The following is a 19,088-nucleotide window of genomic DNA, read 5'->3' on the forward strand; positions in this document are numbered from 1 at the left end:
GGTGGCCATAGAATGAATGCATTCAGTTGGGTATTTGTGTCCACTTACATCATCGTATGTTTATAATTGTGACTATGTTGCCGACATACTTGTGATATGATATGTGAGTGCATATGCACTATATGTGTACTTGTGAGGTAGCTGCAGAGGAATTCCCATGACGTGATAGTGTGGATAATACATTTGTGACTGTTAAAATAATGCAATCGTGGAAGGGCCTACACGAGGCTGCCTAAGTGTGCATCTGTGAGCGGCCGTGTGCAGGGAACTGCAGGTACGCAGCCGTGTAGGGGCTGGACGGGCAGCGTGCTCAGGCCCTCAGGGTGGCGTGCTGGCGGTTGTGCTTCACGGACTGAAGTGTCTGTGAGTCTCTGTGGTTGTGGAGACAGAAGTGTGCTTGGGGTTCACTGTGTGTTGGTGTTTGAAGTGGACAAGGAAGGGGATGGGGGAAGGTAAAAACCTTCCTCCCTGCACTTCTTCCAGGCCAGTGTCCCACTCTCCTTTGCTGCTGAGGCTCAGGGCTGTGTCCCAGCCTGGCCCGCCCACCTTCCTCCCTCCAGGGTGCCTTTGTTTCACATGCAGCCCGTTCTTTCTGCTTCGATGACTTGGCCCCTGTCCTGCGCCAGCACCCAGGGTGCAAACCGTGCTCCCCTCTCAGGACAAGCTGGGCTCCTTGCGGTCAGTGCTCTGACCTGATGCTGAGCCAGCCCCAGTAGAATCCAGGCTTGTTGCTGCTTGGGGCAGACACCAAAACAGAGTCTCACAGTCGTTCAGAAACAAGCTTTGGGGGTGGAGTGCGAGACCCGGGGCATCCCTGCTATTCTGGAAAAGCCAGTGCTCATGACACACCCTTCTAGCTCTGCCGTCATTGTCCAGAACACTCCCTCCATTCTCCTGAGGCAGGAGACACGGGCCACCCACTGGCCCCGGGGCTCTGGAGATGTTTAGAGGCTTGTTCAGAGGCCCGCCCCTAATTTCCCTACCTCCCAAGCTCCAGGATGTCGGAAAGGCTCTGGATTGGCAAACGTCTGGGTTCTCAGTCAGCCTGTGTGGCAGGCCAGGGGCCTCCCTGGAATCATCTTGACAAGGCTCAAGTCCCAAAGGCCAGGGCTGGGGTGCAAGAGCCCCTGGCTGGACCTGCCTCACCGTTAGAGCTGGCGGGGGCTGTGCGCTTAGACCTGCTGGGTCTAGACTTTGCTCCCTTCCAGTTTCCCTGGAACTGGAGGACTGAGGAGGTGGGGAGTGGCTCCACCTCCTTCCTAGTCTGTCCCTAAATCACTGCCAGGACAACTTTGGTCAAGGAACACTCTCCTTAGAGGAAGGAGGCAGGGAACAGCCGGGGGTGAGGGCACGGACCAGGCAGAGACTCAGACACACTCAGTTCTCTTAATCTGCGGTTTCAGGACCAACATGGCACTTCTCAGAGTCCAGCTCCCCCATGACCCTATATAAGTCCCATGACCCTGCCCCCAGAATGCTGGCCAAAGCCAGGGCCATCCCCAGTGTCACCCCAATACCCAAGCAGCCCCTGCATCCTCCCAGGCCCCTCCCCACCAGCTAGAGTAGCTAAGAGGACAGTCTGGCTGGTGAATCTAGGTGAGGAGGCCACAGGGCAGAGAGGAGCAGAGTCCAGAGAAGGAGGAGAAGCATTAGTGAGAGAGAGAGAGAGAGGCAGCAGCTGGGGCTGAGCAGAAGCTAGCTCCACGGTCACCTCGGCTGTGCTGCCTGTTGACCATCCCGCCCAGCGTCCACCGGCGATCCAGGCGCCGCAGATGGGCCTTGCGTCTCTTGGACACTGGTGTGGGAGATGGCGATGGAGCACGCGGCCGACGGGCACCGGCGGAGAGAATGGAGATGAGGATGAGATGGGATGGGTGGGGAAGGGGTGCAGGGAGGGGAGGTGTGCACACCTAGGTCTTCACATGCCTGGACCAAGCCCCAGTGGCACAGACAGGGCTAGATGGGCGCAGAACTGACCGGTGACATCGCTGGCAGGTGGCAAATAACCCAACCAAAGCCAAACTGTGTGGGTTATGCCCCTGAGCCTGGGAGGGGCTAAGACTTAAGAACCCCAGCACCTGAGAAAGGACGAGGCTCCATGGCTCCAGCCCAGTGCAAGGATGACCCTCGGAGGCAGCCCCGGAGGAATACATGCCTCCCACGATCCCTGGGCATTGATGGCTCCCAGGAGCATATGCCCCCACCTCCACCAGAGCGCCTATCAATCTCCCATCCCCATCCACTCACTCAGCAAGTCCTGCTTGTGAACCTGCCACCATGAGCCAGGCACCGCGTGCAGAAGGATAAATGTGTCCAGGTGGAGACCTGGGGTCCCTTCCCCAGGGGACTTACAATTCTCACCATCCTGGGTTGCATTTGTCTTTGCTTTTTCAGTAATCCCCAGTGGGTCAAATCTGCTGAGGGCTAAATCTCCACATCTCTGCATCCCCAGGGCTCGGCAGGGGACTGACCCCTCTGAAACGTTGCTGAGTGAAGCACGACACGGGAGGATGCCACAGGCCTGGGTGTGTTCCTGCCCCACACGCTGCCCACTGAATTTCAGACAGTTGGGGACCCTGCCTCCCAGCCGCTCACTGCTGCACACCCCTCCTGTCCACACAGGTCCTCTGGCTGCTGTGGACCAGCTCCACATGCCGCCTTGCCTTCCTAGGGGACACCAGGTGGGTCAACTCCCCCCTCCCAACCCCAGGCAGGCTGCCTGGGTCTGGGGGAGGAAGGCTGGCAGCTAAGAATCAAACTGTCCAGACACACCCTGCCACAACCCATCCAGGCCACCTGGGAAGTACTCGTTTTTCCAGAGGCAGGAGAGTGGCCTGTTTGACCTGCGTCCTGGAAGCGGGAGGCCTGAGGGATGGATTCAGTTCAGGCTGCACTGCCCGCTTACTATGTCACCGTGGCAGGCCGCCAGCCCTCTGTAAGCCTCTGTTTCCTCATCTGTCTTTGGGGTTGACACCATCCGCCCTGGTGTGAAGTGAGACAAGGACTGAGTGGGCACAGTGGAAGAGAGATGAGGTCTTATGTGAGGTCACACTGGGAAGAACCCCAACAGCTGACCTCCCAGGGTATGTCCACCTGGTTTGTCTGTGGGCAGAGGAGCTTCCCTCAGCTAGTGCCCAGCCTTGGGCCACCTTAGCAATAAGTAATGTTTACCCAGTTTAAACCAGGTGCCAAGACCATCTCACAAAGACCCCAGGTAGTCGGCACTCTGCCCACTCTAGAAATGGGAGGCCAGAGGCACAAGCATGGAATGTGAGCTGTTAGGGAAGCTCTGATGGGATGAAGGGGTCCAATTTCTATCTGCAGGACTCAGGGGATCTATAATGGGGTGGCAACAGGGCTGGGGTAGAGATGGCCTGAGAAGGGACCAGGGTGGTGGGAACAGTGTAGAGACTGGTAGACACACCACAGTTGCTGGGCCTTGGGCTGGGGGACTGAACCTTGAGCCCTTCCGTAGAGCTGGGGGTAGATGCCCACAATGTCATGATGGAATTCACAGCTGCCCAAATGTTGCCGGGTTACTGGCACACAGATCCTATCAAAGCGTGCAGCAGAACCTATTATCAGAAGGTTCGCCTTGAGCATACATGTGTGCGCGTACACACACACACTCACACATATCCTCTGAATGCGGAACCTGCGCTGGCTGCCTGGTTCTTATTCCATCAAGGTCAGAAGTCTTTACAACCCGCTATTGCTTGTTCTGTGCAGAGCACCCAATCTCTCTTCAAACCAGCTAGGCATCAGTGCCCACGCAACCTCTCAGGCTCTTTCCTGCCCACTGGTGTCCTGGTCCTCCAGCATCTCCCAGCATCTCCACTCTGGCTCTCTTGCCATCACCTTTTCAGGAGGGGCTCCAATTCCATACATACTCTCTCCCAGAATCTCTCATAAGCAAAATGCATCACAGAGAGTCATTCAGCACGGTGGGAAGACCACCAGCAGGGGAGGCTGACCAGGGGCTCAAGCCTTATGAGGACGGACATGTATCTACACCTCCTGAAGCCTCAGTTCCTGCATGGGGAAAATGGAGATGGTGACAGAGCCCTCCCCAACCTGGTCCCCAGTTAAAAGTACCAGGGCAGACACCTAGGAGTGAGTGAGGCCTCAGGTCACTCTAGGGATGGTTACCTCTGAAAAGCCCTGGGATGACCCCCAGGATGTGGAATTGGATAGGAGGTGAGGCCTAGTGACTATAGACAAAACAGACCAGACCCAACTCAGGGGCTGTGACTCTGCACCACTGCAGTGATGAGATGGAGGAGAGGCTCAGTCCCAGGGCTCGGGGACCAGCCAGGAAGGACGGAGCACCTGGACTGAACATGACGGCCCTGCCCGACGGGGCCAGGAACCTGTCACCAGGCAGGTATGCACTGCAGGGGCTGTGGCCCTGATCAAGGGACTGAAATGCAGCGCTTACAGGGGAGGAAGGGCAGGGCTCCAACTGCCCAGTAACCGACATTCGGGGGAAGGATGAATAAGGAGCTGGCGCTGGGCGGGCTGCTTATTTTGGCCTGGGCAGTGTGGAGTGGGGGTGGGGAGGGGCAGGCCAGGAGGTGGCCTGAGCCCTGGGCGGCAGGCATCCATCCCCCTGGCTCTCAGAGGTGCCCAACTGGACGATCCTCACTGACCGTTAGGGCAAGCCTTCCTGCTGCCAGAACAAGGGAGGTTTGGAAGTCACCAGGAGCAGGCAGGCTTGCTGGGCTCTGGCAGACTGCTCTGGGGAATACCCAAGTCCACTGGACAGGCTGAGTAGGCCAGTGCTGGCTGCGGGGGAGGGGCGGGTTCTTGGAAACGCAACAGAGAAAACCCCAGAAAAACCTCTTGAGGCCAGAACGAATCAGGGAGGCTGACGGTGCAAGAGTTGAAGCCACCCCTGGGTTCCAGCAACACAGAGAAACGACTCCCCCAGCTGCCCACCATGTCCGCAGCCTGGGCTGGGCTAACAGGTGCCCGAAGGGGCGGCCTCCGAGCAGACTGTGAACAGCAGAAGTGGCATGCACAAGGCCCCTTTGGGGTCGTCCCTGCCACAGAGAGTACAGTGCAAAGGTGGATCTCGGTAGGGACCCCCAGAGGAATCTAGGGCTTCTGCAGGGAGAGGGAGCTGTAGGGGATGAGCCCTAAGACTGTTCCTCCCAGTCTCTGACCCAAAGTTATCAAAACCTGAGACCCAGACCCCAAGATAATCTCCAGTCTAGTTTGAGTCCCATGCAGGACCAGCGAGGACAGATCTGGATAGGAGGTGAGCTTGTGGGCTGGCCCCAGGGAGATGGGCTCCCAGGGGAAGTATGGAGACCATGACCCAGTCTTTTTAGAGTTTCTGATGGTCTTAGGGAGAAGGGTGGGAAAGCTGTATCATCACCCCGCCCCTTGAACCTGCAGGCCCTTACCATCTCCAGTCTTGGAGGTGTTGATATCTGAGTCGTCCCGAGTACCATTCTGGGCCTCCAGGTAGGTGGCAGGGACCCAGCCCTGCTCCTCAGAGGTGCTCACGAACCACCAGCCTGCAGCAGGGACAAGAGAGAGCGCAGCCATCAGAGTCAGTGGATGGCCGAGGTGGGGAGGGGGCCAGGACGAGGGGGAAGGAGCAGCGAGGAGGGCAGAGCACAGAGCCACATGGCCCCGGGCACCAGCAAACGCCTGGCCCACATCTAGCCTCCTGGAGCCCAGGTTCCTGGCTGAGGAACGAGAGACCAACACAGTCCCTGAGAAGAGGGGACCTGATCGACCGCAATCCACCCACACAAACGTGTGATACATCTGAGAATGAAATGGACACAAATGTGTGATACATCTGAAAATGAAATGGACACAATGATATGCCCAACACATGAAAGTTACCTTGCGGGAAAGGTCAAGGGGGCTCCAGCCAAACACAGAGACCATGTAGGGTTTTTCAAGCCCTCTAGGATCACTGGTGTGACCTGGAGTTTGACCATTTTCTCTGGTTTAATGTAACCTGGGGGTAAAAAGGCCTCACAAATATGTTCCAATGGTCATTGCTCCCACTTGCGGGTCAGTGGTAATTTCACATTGGTGCTACTCACAGCTGCCTTCAGTGCGTTGACGACTCCATCACGGTAAGTGGGCACTGCACTCTCGACTGACCCTTGACGGTCATGGCCAAGTGAGAGCAGTACATTCGTTTTGTTTCCCGATTGTTGGCTCATTCATTCATCACTCAGACAAAAGCTGAGTCAAATACTCCAAACTCTGAAGCCGTGGCACTCCACTGTCTTCTGTTCCTTCCTAGAAGGTACTTTTCACAGGAGCCCGTCTCTGCCCGCCTCCCATTCTGATTCTTTCCTGCCTCCAAAGCCATTTGGCACCGATGCTCTTTTCTGTCCGTGACAGAGCTCACTCACCATTTCCAAATCTGGACTGCAACCTGTCAAGAGACCCCAGGGCTCCTTCCTGGGCAGTACACTGAGGCCCCAACACTGCCCACAGCAGTGAGCAGCTGCCCAAGGAGGGGGCACATAGGGACCTCCAGGCTCTCCCAGCTGGGCTTAGCACTGGGAGGTGGAGAAGGCTGCCTGGGGGCTGCTGTGACAACAATGGAGAGGGGCAGAGGACAACGGTCCCACCCCTGCACAGGATCTCACACCCAGGGTCTTCAACTTCCAATGCTCTGGGTCACTGGGCTGGGATAGCACACAGCCTGTGGTCTAGTCTTGAAGGCCCACTGCACCCCACCCTTTCCAAGAAATTCCACAACACTCTGCATGCAGCTCTGCAAACCTTATGAACTGCCATGACATCTGTATGATACTGTAACATCAGATACAGTCCTTGTATGTTTGTCCACACCCACAGAATGTCCAGCACTGAGAATGGACCCTAAATAAAACTAGGGACTCTGGGTGATTAGGATGTGTCCATGTAGGTCATCAGTTGTACCAAATGGACCACTGTGGTGGGGGATGTTGACGACAGGGCAGGCTGCTTGCGTGTGGGGGGGACAGGTGTATATGGGACCCCTCCCACTCAATTTTCCTTGACTTAAACTGCTCTAAAAACAAAAACAAAGCCTTAAAAAAAAGGAAAAGAAAAAGTTTCAGACAAGGGTCTGGACTTCTGAGGCCCAGCCCTTAGCTGGGTCACTGCCCCAGGGGACTCAGGGTGGAAGCCTTCATTCTCTCTCTCTGCCAGATTCAGGTCAATTCCCTCATTCCTCACCCAAGGGGGATGGGTGCGGGCCATGTGCACACTCCGGGCCTACCCACCCAGGCAGCACTGCCATCCTCCCTAGAGCCCTGGCGATAGCCGCATGGCTGCTTGGGAGGCTGTGGCTGAGAGACCCCAAAGCAGCCAGAAGGCATGGACTTGCAGGGGTCTCTGCCTGGGGTGGCTTCTCCCCTTCTCTCAGGCTGTGGGGGAACTTTCAGGAACCCCAACTGTCCCTGCCGATAGGCCCCAAGCCCAGTGTTCTTCCCCAGAGTCTGACTCGAGGTCACCGAGCTGCCCACCTCACAGACGTTCCCGCCCTATGGCTCTGCCTCCTTGACCACAGGAGTGGGTGCATCTGGCCAACTGTGTTCTGACGGGCCTGTCACCTCCCCAGACACCGTAACAGTTCACAGGCTTCTCCAGGAACGGACGTGGGTGCTCTGGCGACCTGAACCCTAAGTCCCACATTAATCAGGAATTTCAGGGGTGTGGGGAAGAGATGTCCTGAAAGTTAAGTCAATAAAGCAAAACCAGGCAATGGAGAAAGTCAGTCCCGATGACCATCACTTGATCCTGGGGCACAGAGGTGCTAAAGGTAGGCCGCCCTGGTGGACGTTCTCATTACAGTGAGCCAGCGACCTTCCTGTGCCGTTCAATTGAGCCAGAGCAGGTTTCACACACACCCTTAGTCAGCAGGGTTCATCCAGAAAGTCCGCCATCACAACTCAAGTTTGGAGAACAAAACCCAAGTCTGCTGGGCGCCTGCCACCACAGACCTCACTGGGGAAGGATGGAGACCTCCGAGTCACTCTTGGTAAGCGGTCCCTCCCCAACCAAACTCCCCCTCACAGGATAACCTTCAAGAGCCCAGAAGAACAGTCATCACAGTCCTCAACTTGGAGTCATTTAGGGAGGGTCTGGAAGGCTGAGGCTCTCACATGCCTGCCCAGGTCCAGGTCCAATGACAGAAGTTCATAGGCTTTGGTCACCACACCCTCCAGTCCCTCCTCAAACTGTGTCCAGGGAGCTGAAAGACCAGTTCCAGCCCCCAGAGCCAAGCCAAGTCCCAGTAGGCTCAGGTAGTGCCCTGGAGGCCTAGCCTCAAAGGGAAGCCCTTCTTCCCAGGACTCCCCAGGATGGGCTCGGGGATCTTATGGTCATCAGACAGAACAGGGAATGTGTCTGGAGGAACAAAAGAGCTTGGATATGTGTGTCTCCCTGAGGATTTGCTGAGATCTCTCCATGCCCAGCCCCGCCCCCCAGCCTCTTTTTCTATACCAAGGTGTGTCCATTGCCCACTCCACCCTCTAAAACAACCTACTTGCTGTCTCAGTGGCAGCATAGTCCCTCCTTTTCTGTGTGAACCCATGACTTCCGAGGAAAGCAAGGAACTTTGCAGTCTCCTGGATGGCTGGGCTGACTCTCTTCTAAGCTTTCTCTCTATTTCAGGAATCTGGGCCCCAAAGGCATCCTCAGCAGAGGTGAAGGAGGCAAGCTCCTCCATGGGCACCAGGAAGACTTGTGCGGGTTCCTCCATCAGTCTCATCCGAGTTTGTCTGTGTTCTCACCTGTGAGTCTTCGAGCCTGCTGACCTCCTGCTGTCCCCTCTCCCAACCTCCCCCCATGGCAATTTCCAGACCAAGGCCCCGTGTGGACTTTTCTCATTGACTCCAAGGGCTTTATAATCCCAGGATTTAGACTGCTTTTCTACTGGTGGCAGTTTCCCCTCCTGCCTAACTTCACCCTTTGAGAACCTTCCATGTACTTTCAGCTCCCTCTCTTCCCCCCAGGAGGCAGGAATCTGGGATGGAGGGATGGATCTGAACTTGTCTGTGTAGACTATCTCCCCAGGGTGGGGCAGAGCTGGCCTGCCTCCTACTTCTGCCTGGCATAGGCCTGGCACTCAGGGCAAGCTGGGCAGGGATTTGCTGAGGGGCTGAGCATGTGGCTGAGGCGCCCAGTGGGCAGGAAGGTGTGATGGTCTGTGCCTCACACTGCTGGGTACCCCTGGGATGTGCCAGGGCTATCTGAGTCCTTTCGACCTCAAAGCCTCTCCAGTACCCCAGGTTTCTGTGGAGCCTGGGCCACACCACTGGCAGACCGTGATCATCTCACCTCAGGGCAGCAACTTAAGAGTCTTATCCGCCTGCTGCACCCCAGACTTGGGGCTGAGCCTCTCATCTTCCTCACAGCTCGGAGGTCCTTCCAACCTGACCTGAGAATACCCCAGCCCCGACACATGCAGAGCTGGGCTGTGTGGCTCTGAGTCCCAGGTCCCTCCCACAGAAGGCCCTGCAGAGAAGAGCCGCCACTGGACAGGCTCAGTCACCGCCCACGAAGCAGAGATGGACAGGCTGTCACCACCCAGGCAGGCATTGGCTGAATATGGGCTGGGGTGCCCACCCAGCTCTACACAGACCCACCAGGAGCCCTGGCACGAGTCACACAGTTGGGCCTGTGGGGGCGGCTCCTTGGGCCTGCGCCCACCAATGGCTCCTGGCAGGCCTCTCCCAGACGCTGGCAGCTGCAACCGGGGCCCCTGACCAAAGTCACTGTGTCTTCACCAAGGAGCAGTTAGAGCCTGAGCCACCCTGGGTGCAGCCCAGCTGGCCAAGAGGGCTCAGGTGTCAGCCAGCCCGCGGGCATCTCCGGCTCCCCTCTAGTGCACACCATGTTCTCGCTCCTGCAGAGGCGCACAGTGGGAGGCAGGCTATGTCCACATACGCATGCATGGGTGGGGACCTGTGTGCATGGAAGAGAGGTGTGTCTATACATGTATCACGTGATGATTATAGCCAGGTGCTGAGAAGAGCATGCCGTGTCAGGAGCTAACATTACACACGTCACTTGATTTAATCTTCAAGGACCCTGTGAAATAACTTACTGTCGTCACTATCCCCACTTTACAGATGTGGAAACTGAGGCAGAAGAGATCACCACCAGGAGGAGGCAGAGTTGGACTCAAAACCAGGCCCTCCAGCTTCAGGACCCATACTCTTCACCACCGCAGAAGCGGGTCAGGTGCACCTCTGTGCCGTGCACGCAGGTAGAGGTGACTCCTTGACAACGAGGATCCCTGAACACGGATTCTTTACATATGTGCTGCCTGTGAGTCTGTCCACATCGCTGAGTGTGTGCTTTATGTGCATACACCATGAGTAGCGTCTCAGGTTTGAGTGTCTATATCTATACGTGAGGACCCTCTGGGGATAGAGGGTAATAACTGGGAGTCTGGAGTCAGAAAGACTCAAATTCAGCTGGAGTGCCTTATACTGAGATGCTCCCCAGTCGGGGCAAGAGAGGACTACCACGTCCACTCTTTTGAATGGGAAACCGTGAAGTGATGTCCAGGAGCCCTGAGAGAGACGCACTCAGATGCTGGATGTTCAGGAGAAGGCTTTCTCCTGGGGACCCCAGGCTAAGTCCCCAGGCTGGGGCAGCCCTTTCTGGGGTCCCCAGGTTAAGACCCCAGGCTGGGACAATCATCTGGAAGAATCCTGAACTGGCCAAGCCCCCAAGCACTGCCTTACCCTGGCCTCTCCTTCTGTGAGGGCCACGTGTCTACAGTGCCAGAGAAGAATGGATTTCAGCCAAGCCGGCCTACAGGCCAGAGCCCAGCCCTCTCCGGGAGACAAAGGCCCAGAGAGAACAGCAATGTCACCTGTCACAGCAGCCAACCTGCTCGGTAGGACTCACTGAAGCCCACTTCACCATGGCCAGGAGTGGAGGACGAGAGAAGGCAGAGCCCGGCAGGTCTGGCCAGCACCTCCAGCTCAGGGCGGGGCAGGGAGTCCTCGGCCCACATAGGAGAAAGCTCAGGTCCAGAAGTCAGTCTCTCCCTCTGTCCAGGCTAAGCATAATCTTTAGCTGTTTGGCCAATTTCAAAGCCCTTTCAAACAGACTCTAATTGAGGCTTCCCAGGGCTGGCACTGGGGAAGGGATGGTAGGGCGGGGGGCAGCAAGAAACTGAGAGTCGACAGATTCTCTCTCTCATGAACCACACACATACACACACATGAGTCAGAGATGCAGACAGACAGAGGGAAGGGATGGGAGGACCTGGGTGAGGGGCTGGGCGAGGGACGGGGGCTTCAGCCTCTCTAGAAGAGACCTGAGCCTGTCCAAGGGGAGGCAGGAAGTGGCGGGCACCCCCAGGCCACTGCTGTCCCCAGGGTGACCAGGCCACAATGGTCTCCTTAATGAGAGTGGATAATGAGCTCATTAGGGCCAGAGGAGGCCAGCTGCACACAATTAGGACATTAATAAAGCCTTCTGAGGTCACTCACAGCTCAGCCTGGGACAAAACAGCTGGTGGGGGTGGGGGGGCCCTGCTCCCTTCCTCTCCCTCTGAAACTCCCGTGTGTCCTTCAAGGTGTGGTCCTCCATGAGGTCTCCCCACCCTTCCTGTCCTGCTCACCCCAGGACTCAGTCCACAGGCACCTCTTATAGCCCCTCTTCCAAGACAGACCTCAGTTTGAATCCTGGCTTCACCACATGCTCACTGGTGACCCGGAACAGGTCTGACCTCCTTGAGCCTTGTCATACCAGGGCAGTATGAGCCACCCAGAGGGATGCCTGGCATCCTGTGTTGCCCTTGGTATATCAGGGACACGTGGTACACTCAACAACCAGCCTTTACTGAGCACCTGGCATATGCTAGGCCCTATTCCAGGCACAGGGATGCTGCAGAGAACAACCTCACTCGGGATGCCCCTGCATGGCACCCAGGATGGGTGCAAACACACCCTGCACACTGGTGCTGTGGCCAGTGAGGGGGCTGGGCTGCCTCCCACCCGCCCTGGGTGCCCACTCGGAAGGTAGCGGGCAAGATGAGACAGGTGGGCAGAGTCTGGAACACAGAAGCTTTTAGGTGACCTCTGAGCCTTGCCTTTCCCTTCCCTCCAGGTCCTTCATGTGGTCTAACCCACAGCTGGCATCTGTGGAGTGCTGCTGCATGCCAGGCCCTCTCGGAGGGTTTCCGCGTCCACAGCAGGAGGGAGGTGATGGAGCTAGCAGCAGAGGCACAGTCCAGGCCTCACACACCTGCCTCCATTCTCTGTGTACGCCTTGCCTCGGGCTCTGGCCCCCTCGTGAGACTGAAATGTCCGGGCACTCTCCTATTCTTTCCTTGGAGCAGTTTGGAGAAGAGGAGGAGGAATTTGGGGGTACTTGGTGGTAGATGGAGGGAGATGCTGAGGAGGAAGGGGGCTGAAGGGGGCCTGGCCAGGCACATGTCACCAGCCCTGCCCACCTGGCCACACTACACCTGGCACGAGGCTGAGCCCTAAGGGACCACTTCTGCCCTGCTGCCCTTCCCATGACCTTGGGGCAGAACTGAGCCTTCTACCTGAGAGCGAGCAGAGATGTGGGAAATGCAGGCCATCCGTGGCATGATGCTGTGCCTTTAAGAACAACGAAAGGCAGCCACCCTGGGCCAGGCCTCCCCTGGTCAGAAAGCTCTGTCACTGCGGCCTGTTGCCAAGACACACTCCAGCTCTCAGCACGTGGCCTCCGCGGTCCAAAGCAAACAGGAATGGGTGGGAGCCCTCCCCCTCCAAGTCCCTCCCAGTGTACCCCCATAGCCCCTGCCTTCCTACCTGACCTATTCTTCTCATCCCGCCTCTGACACCCACCCCCCTCTCTGTTGCCTATGGTCTCCCCCTCCCCCAAAGGGGGCTCTCAGGCCATGAGGGCCCCAGAACCTTCCCTGGGCGCCTGAGGCCTGAATTCCAAGACCATTAGCACAGCCTGCTACGTCACTGTTTGGAAGGCTCTGTGGAGTCTGTGGCAAGAAGACAGCGAGAGCTGGGCCACTGCCACCCCACCCCCAACCTGCTCCAGCCTGCCCACCCCTCTGGATGGGCCCAAAAGCCCAGCACTGGGTTCAGGCAGGCCCAGGAGGTGCACTCTAAAATGACGGGTAGAGAAGAACCACAGCTCTAAGCAAGGGCTCTAGAGTGAGGTTGCCTGGGTTCCGATCCCAGCTCCGCTGTTTACTAGCAACCACCTCAATTTCCTCATCTGTAAAATGGACCTATAGTACACTTACATCTCACTGTGTTGGTGGATGAATAAAGCTACAAAAAGTGTTCAGGACAGTGCTGGGTTCCTAGCAAGATGCACTGAAGAGCTATTACTAAAGTTTAGGTGCACACTGTGGTGAATTTTAAAGAACCAAGACCTCAATGATTGGTGTCATGGTGGGCAGGCAGGCAGGTGGTCTTAGGTGTCTGGAGTCTCATGGGGAGAGAGAGCCTCTTGGTGTCACTAGCATTTGGCCTTAACCTTAGAAAGTCTCTACTGAAGGTCTCGTTCTGTGCTTGGCATGGGTTGGGGGCAGGGAGGGGGACGAAGGCTGCCCCATGCCATAGATAACAGTGCTGGCCGATGCATCATTTGAAGAAACTGTAGATACCACAGAGGTTATATCCAGAGAGGATCTGACGGCTTACTGGTTACACCCACTGGGAACCTGCACCATTGGATGTTTTAATCAGTCACAGTACAAAGACAGAGGCTGTGTTGGCCGCACCGTCTCATTTAGTAAAAGTGGTGCCAGGATCAGGAGCCAAAACAGAGCTCAACAGATGGTAATGACAGGTCAAATCTGACAAGATGAAAAGTATTATAGTAAGTGGACAGACAAAAGGACATGGCTTAGAACAGCGGTCTTAGAATTCGCTGTCTAAACTTTCTGGAGTACATGGGGGCATTATTCATAAGTATGCCAAATACTAGGTGCCAACTGGGAGTGTCTCAGGCACTTGGGTTGTATGGGTCCCCCTACTTGGCAGCGAGGATGAGAAGGGTCCTGGAGTTTGGGATAGGGTGGACAGTAAGCCTGTGAAACCTTAGGCTGCACTAGGATTAGGAAGCACCTGGACTGGGTGACTTACCCAGATGCCTGGTTTACAAGCAGAGTCCAGGACCGGTCCTCAGGCCTGACTCCTAGCACAGCATCCCCTTGGCTCAGTTTAAAAATGACTCTTTGTCACGACCTTTGCAGAAAGAGGCCAACACCGCCTGCTTTTTCCATTAGATCTCCTAAATCTCCATCTGACAGATGAACCAGGAAACCAGTCCTTTCATCCGTTTCTCCTCCATTCTGTCGGTCTCCACTAAGCAGACCCAGCTCTCAGCAGAGTCCTGAGCATGGCTTCCCCCACCTCTTGCCACACCCTGAGGAGGGGGCTAACAGGTAGATTTCTGCCTCTGTCTCTAGGTAGCCTCTCCCTCACCCTCTCAGAGCCCACCCAGCTGACAGAGTTATCTGGCACAAGATCTCATCTGAGGTCTTTGCCAGGAGAGAGTGACTTTGGATCAGCATTTCTCAAACCTCAGATATTTCCACACCACTGGCTGACTTTGGCCATATCCTAGAACTGCGTATACTGTGGTTCACATAGTAAATATATATTTAAAACAGTTCCTCCCTCTTTTTTTAACTTCAAGAAAATAATTTGTTTAGGAAACTTCAGATTGCCACCATGAATAAACAATTAGGACCACTGGTCCCAACCATGAAATTACAGAGAACAAAACAAGAGAGTAAATTTGAGCTGTGCTGTGACTGAAGAGGCCACATCTAGAGACTGCTTCCTTTTTGTTACAGAAGGAGATTTATTAGAGAGAGTCAGAGCTGACCATCAAGCTGAGGTAAATCAGGCTTGTCAGAGAAACAAAACAAGACAAGATGAAGGATTTTTTTTTTCCGCCATGTGTTGTGGAACATACTGCCTCTCTGTGCCAGCTAAAAGCATCCCATGTACCATGGTGTTGTGTGGGTGACATTTCTAAGAAAAAGACTTGGGGCTAGAATGATACTTGGTCATCCAAAATGTCTGATGAAAGACAATGAAGTGTCCTCATTAGTGAGATGAGGATATTAAGTAGCATGGATTTACCAGGGTTGTGCTGGGGAATCAAAAAGAAAGGAATAGGGGCCACCTAGCAATATGTCTGCTGTGTGTATGTGTATATCCAGCTTGGAGAAAAAAGCTGACAGAACCCTCTGTATCTGTTACACCAGTCATTTGAAATATAAGGCGTTGATCTTATTCTTTTAACTAGTTTACTCCAAGACGAAGTATACATGAGTGAGTTTGTATATTTTCCCCCTTTTCTCTCTTGGCTAAAAACAGAGGCTTCTTGGTCCCAGAATTGAGCTGGTTTCAACTAAAAGCCTTAGACGGACAACCATATCCTCCCTTCTAGCTGAGTTCAGCCCCTCTTGAACTGGTGCAAAAAATAAAAGCAGGGGCAATTTCAACTTTAAAGACCATGTCCATAAACAAGACAAACCCACTCCGCAATTTGTCTAGGGCATCCCTCCCTCCAAACCCTGCTTCTTTAATTTCTGGGGAATTTTAAATAGAGGTCTTACAAAAACCCGCACCGCCTGACGTCAACAGCTCTCTGACAACGTGGATTCTTCCACGCGGTGTGGGGAGCAGCCGCCACGAATGCTGATACTTTTCCAGGCTTCTTTCCCAGTTGGAATTTGGGAGCCACTGGTGTCTCCCTAGGAGATTGGGAGAAGAAAGGTACCGGGGAGTGTCCTGCCTGGGGACCTGTACCTGTGTTCCCCAAACCTTGGGCATTACAGAGCAGCAGTGCATGTGTCTCAGTCACACAGTTGTGTCCGACTCTTTGCCTGCCAGGCTTCTCTGTCCATGGGTTTTCCTGGCAAGAACACTGGAGTGGGTAGCCTTTTCCTTCTCCAGGGGATCTTCCTGACCCAGGGATAGAATCTTTCTCTCCTGCATTGCAGGTGGATTCTTTTATTGCTGAGCCATGAGGGAAGCCCTGTAGAGCAGTAGGCATGCAATTAAACAATCTGAATAACCCCTGTGCCACTGTTTTTTTTTTTTTAAACAAACAAAAAATGTTTCCAAAAACCATTTACTTATATTACACTAAATGGAAAGCTTGTATCCCTTGGCACAGATAGAACATAGCTGAAAAAATACAATGAAACAACAATGCTATGGATTTCCAGCAAGATACTAAGCCACAATCTAGCCAACACACTGAGACTGGGGCTAGAATTTCCCTTGGTCAAACAAATAGCATCAGCAAGTTTCAGCCACACAGAAGCCCCACATGGAAACTTTCTTCAATGTGGAGTGAAATAATTGAAAGGAAATAACCTTCTCCTGATGGGATTCAATGCCATTTAATGCTGGGCCTGTCACTCACTTATAGGACCCACTCTCTGGGAAGCACTGATCTTAAAGAAGGAGGCTTGGGTTAAGGATTTGCAGCCCCCTGATTTATATCCAAGCTCAGCCACTAGCAAGCTTTGTGGTCTTGTGCAAGTCACTCAGTTTCCTCTTCTGAAATACAGAAACAAAGGCCTCTGCCCCACTTAGCCTTGCATAGCTATGCTGTGGAAGAGATGGGGAAAATGCTTTGAAAAGTCTCTGGATTGTAGGTGGATGGGGGTGGAGGGGGTCATTATTCTGAGCAGGTTGAGGAACTTGATGGACTCCTAACTTCCTCCTGCCCTCCACTCCCAGATGCAATTCACTGCCCAGACTGGATGGTGGCCCATCCCTGTCTGTTAGAGAAAAGAATAGGAAAATGCCACTTGACAATATTCTTGCACAGTAAACTTTCCCAATAGCCATGTGGAATTCAAAATATTATCATCATTTTATAGATATGGGAATTGAGGGGCAAAACGGTTACATGTAGCTACTCAGTGGCACAGTGGGATCTGAACACAAGCCTTTCGCGTGGTCTAGAAGGAAAGGCCCTCTATCATGCTTCTGTGTGCACACCCAGCAGGGCTCAGAAGGCCCAGATATGTTGGTCTTTCTGATCCTTCACTGCCTGGGCCTCATCCTTCAAAACCATTACCTTTGTGAAGTTCCTGTGACTCTCTGTGAGCTGGCCTTCTACTCTCCTTCCCTCATGTTCTCCCTGCACCCTGACCTTGGGTTTGGGTTGGCTGTCACCCCAGCTAGACCAAGAGCTCTTTGAGTACAAAGGCCATGTCTTGCTCATCTTGGTATCCTGTCGAGCCCCTGCCTGGCTCAGTGTTTGACAAAGAAGGGACTCAGGGAGCAGCTGTTGAACACGAAATGCAGTAACAAGATGGGCACAAGGCTTCCTTCACCTTGCCTGGCTTCTCCCTCCACACTAGTCCCCCCTGCTTCCCTCAGCCTCAGTCTCTCTGAGTCTAGCTCCTGGGGTCAGCACTGGGCATTTGCTTTACAACTCCCATCCCTCTGGCCTGGCATCTTCTGCCAACTAGAGCCCAATATAGTTCTTCAGCCCCTGGGCAGTGTTCCTTCCTCTGGTCCCTTAAACTAGGGAGGTACCTCTGATTCACAGTTCACTTGGAGAGATTTACCCACAGGGACCTAAGCCCAGGAGATCTCTGTTGCTTGTTGCATAACATGTCCAGGATCACCCAGGAAGCCCATATCCCCACCCATGAGCTCTCCCAGTCTGCTGTGTGTGAGCATAGCACCTGATTGGGCCATTTTCATTTGGGCCTCTCCCCTCACAGGAATGGGAAAGCCAAGCTCAGGGAGGTCCCACAAGCCCAGCACCAGGGACAAGCCCACGCCCTGGGGCGAGGCTTCTGGAAGAATGCAGAGGGAATTCTATGAACCAACAGCCCCTTCAAACTCAAAGCAGTTTCATGGGCTGGCTGCAGGCCTCCACTGGGACTCTTGGAGCCATAGTGTCTCACACAGGGAACACACTGCCCTCTTCCATGGTGGGCGCAACTCAGGGGGGCGCCTCTGGAAAGGGCAGCCCCAGAGCCCTGCTACATCCCACCTTCAGAGGATGTGGGGAAAGCTACTCAGAGGAAATAGCTTCCCCCACCATGGTGCTTCTGCCCAAGGGAACCACAGGAGATTTAACTAAGAGGCTGCAGAGTGTACAGGGAAGAGGCTAGCTATCTGAACTCTATGGGCTTTCCTCCCTGTGAAAGAGAAGTCCTGCCATCTGTGCTTTACAAGGCAAGGGTGGTGACTACACAGTGGAAGGTGCCTGGCTCACTGTTTGATATACAGGAGGAGCTTCAGCCATTCCTTTCTTGCCTTTCCCAGAGTTTCTGACATCAATGGTCTCCACAAAGCAGAACTAGGTTTAAGCTGAGGTTGGAATACCCTGGGCATGGGATGACCATCCTGAGCCCTAATTGGGTCTGTGTGATTTAGGAAGCTTCTCTCCTTGAGTTGGGCTTCCCAAGGGCTCAGTGGTAAAGAATCAGCCTGCCAATGCAGGAGATGTGGGTTCGATCCCTGGGTTGGCAAGATCCCCTGGAGGAGGAAATGGAAACCCACCCTAGTATTCTTGCCTGGAAAAATCCCATGGACAGAGGAGCCTGACAGGCTATATAGTCCATGGGGTTACAAAGAGTCAGACACTACTGAGGGACTGAGAGTGTACACAAACACCATCTCCTTGAGCTTCTCCTACCTCAGGGCACCATCTTGTCATCTTAGTTTCTAAGTTAATGAGGCCGAGTACAGCTCCTATCTCAATCCAAGGAGAAAAGGCCACACCCCTAGTTCAGTTGCCCCAGAGACTGCCTGGGGTCAACTATCTCATTCTTAGTCTCACCAGTTACAATGATTGGTCAGTCAGTAGTGACTGACATCCATGGGCACCAATCAAGGAGATTTTCCATTTCTGCCCTGTCACTCTCTGGTGCCTCAGCCCCCACCCCTTAAGGGGAGGAGTCTGCAGAGTTACCACCCTGCCTCCTTGTACACCAGCAATCCCAGTCCCCTCCTTCCCCTTGAGATGGAAGGCTCCACGACTGGGGATCAAGCCGTCCTTAATGATCTCTAGCCTCAATGTGTGACACACAGTAGGAGATAAGTTGGGGAATGACTCAATGCTTCATCTCTAGCCTCTGACTACACACTCACTTAATT

The 19,088-nt window shown here is 54.4% G+C and overlaps 1 protein-coding gene across 5 annotated transcripts in view; it reads right to left on the reverse strand.

Moving 5' to 3' along the window:
* Window positions 1–19,088, reverse strand: part of SH3PXD2A (SH3 and PX domains 2A) — a 243,640-nt gene that overhangs the window by 22,825 nt on the left and 201,727 nt on the right. For 3 of the 5 annotated variants that reach the window (XM_043924906.1, XM_043924907.1, XM_043924910.1), the window contains 2 exons: window positions 5,409–5,522; window positions 1,712–1,795 (listed from right to left, as the gene is read on the reverse strand). In XM_043924906.1, the coding sequence (XP_043780841.1) occupies window positions 1,712–1,795; window positions 5,409–5,522 (198 nt within the window). The remainder of the gene's footprint in view (window positions 1–1,711; window positions 1,796–5,408; window positions 5,523–19,088) is intronic. The other 2 variants (XM_043924908.1, XM_043924911.1) reach the window with 1 other exon arrangement.

This window comes from Cervus elaphus, chromosome 15 (assembly GCF_910594005.1).
Source record: "Cervus elaphus chromosome 15, mCerEla1.1, whole genome shotgun sequence".
NCBI classification, from domain to species: Eukaryota; Metazoa; Chordata; class Mammalia; order Artiodactyla; family Cervidae; genus Cervus; species Cervus elaphus.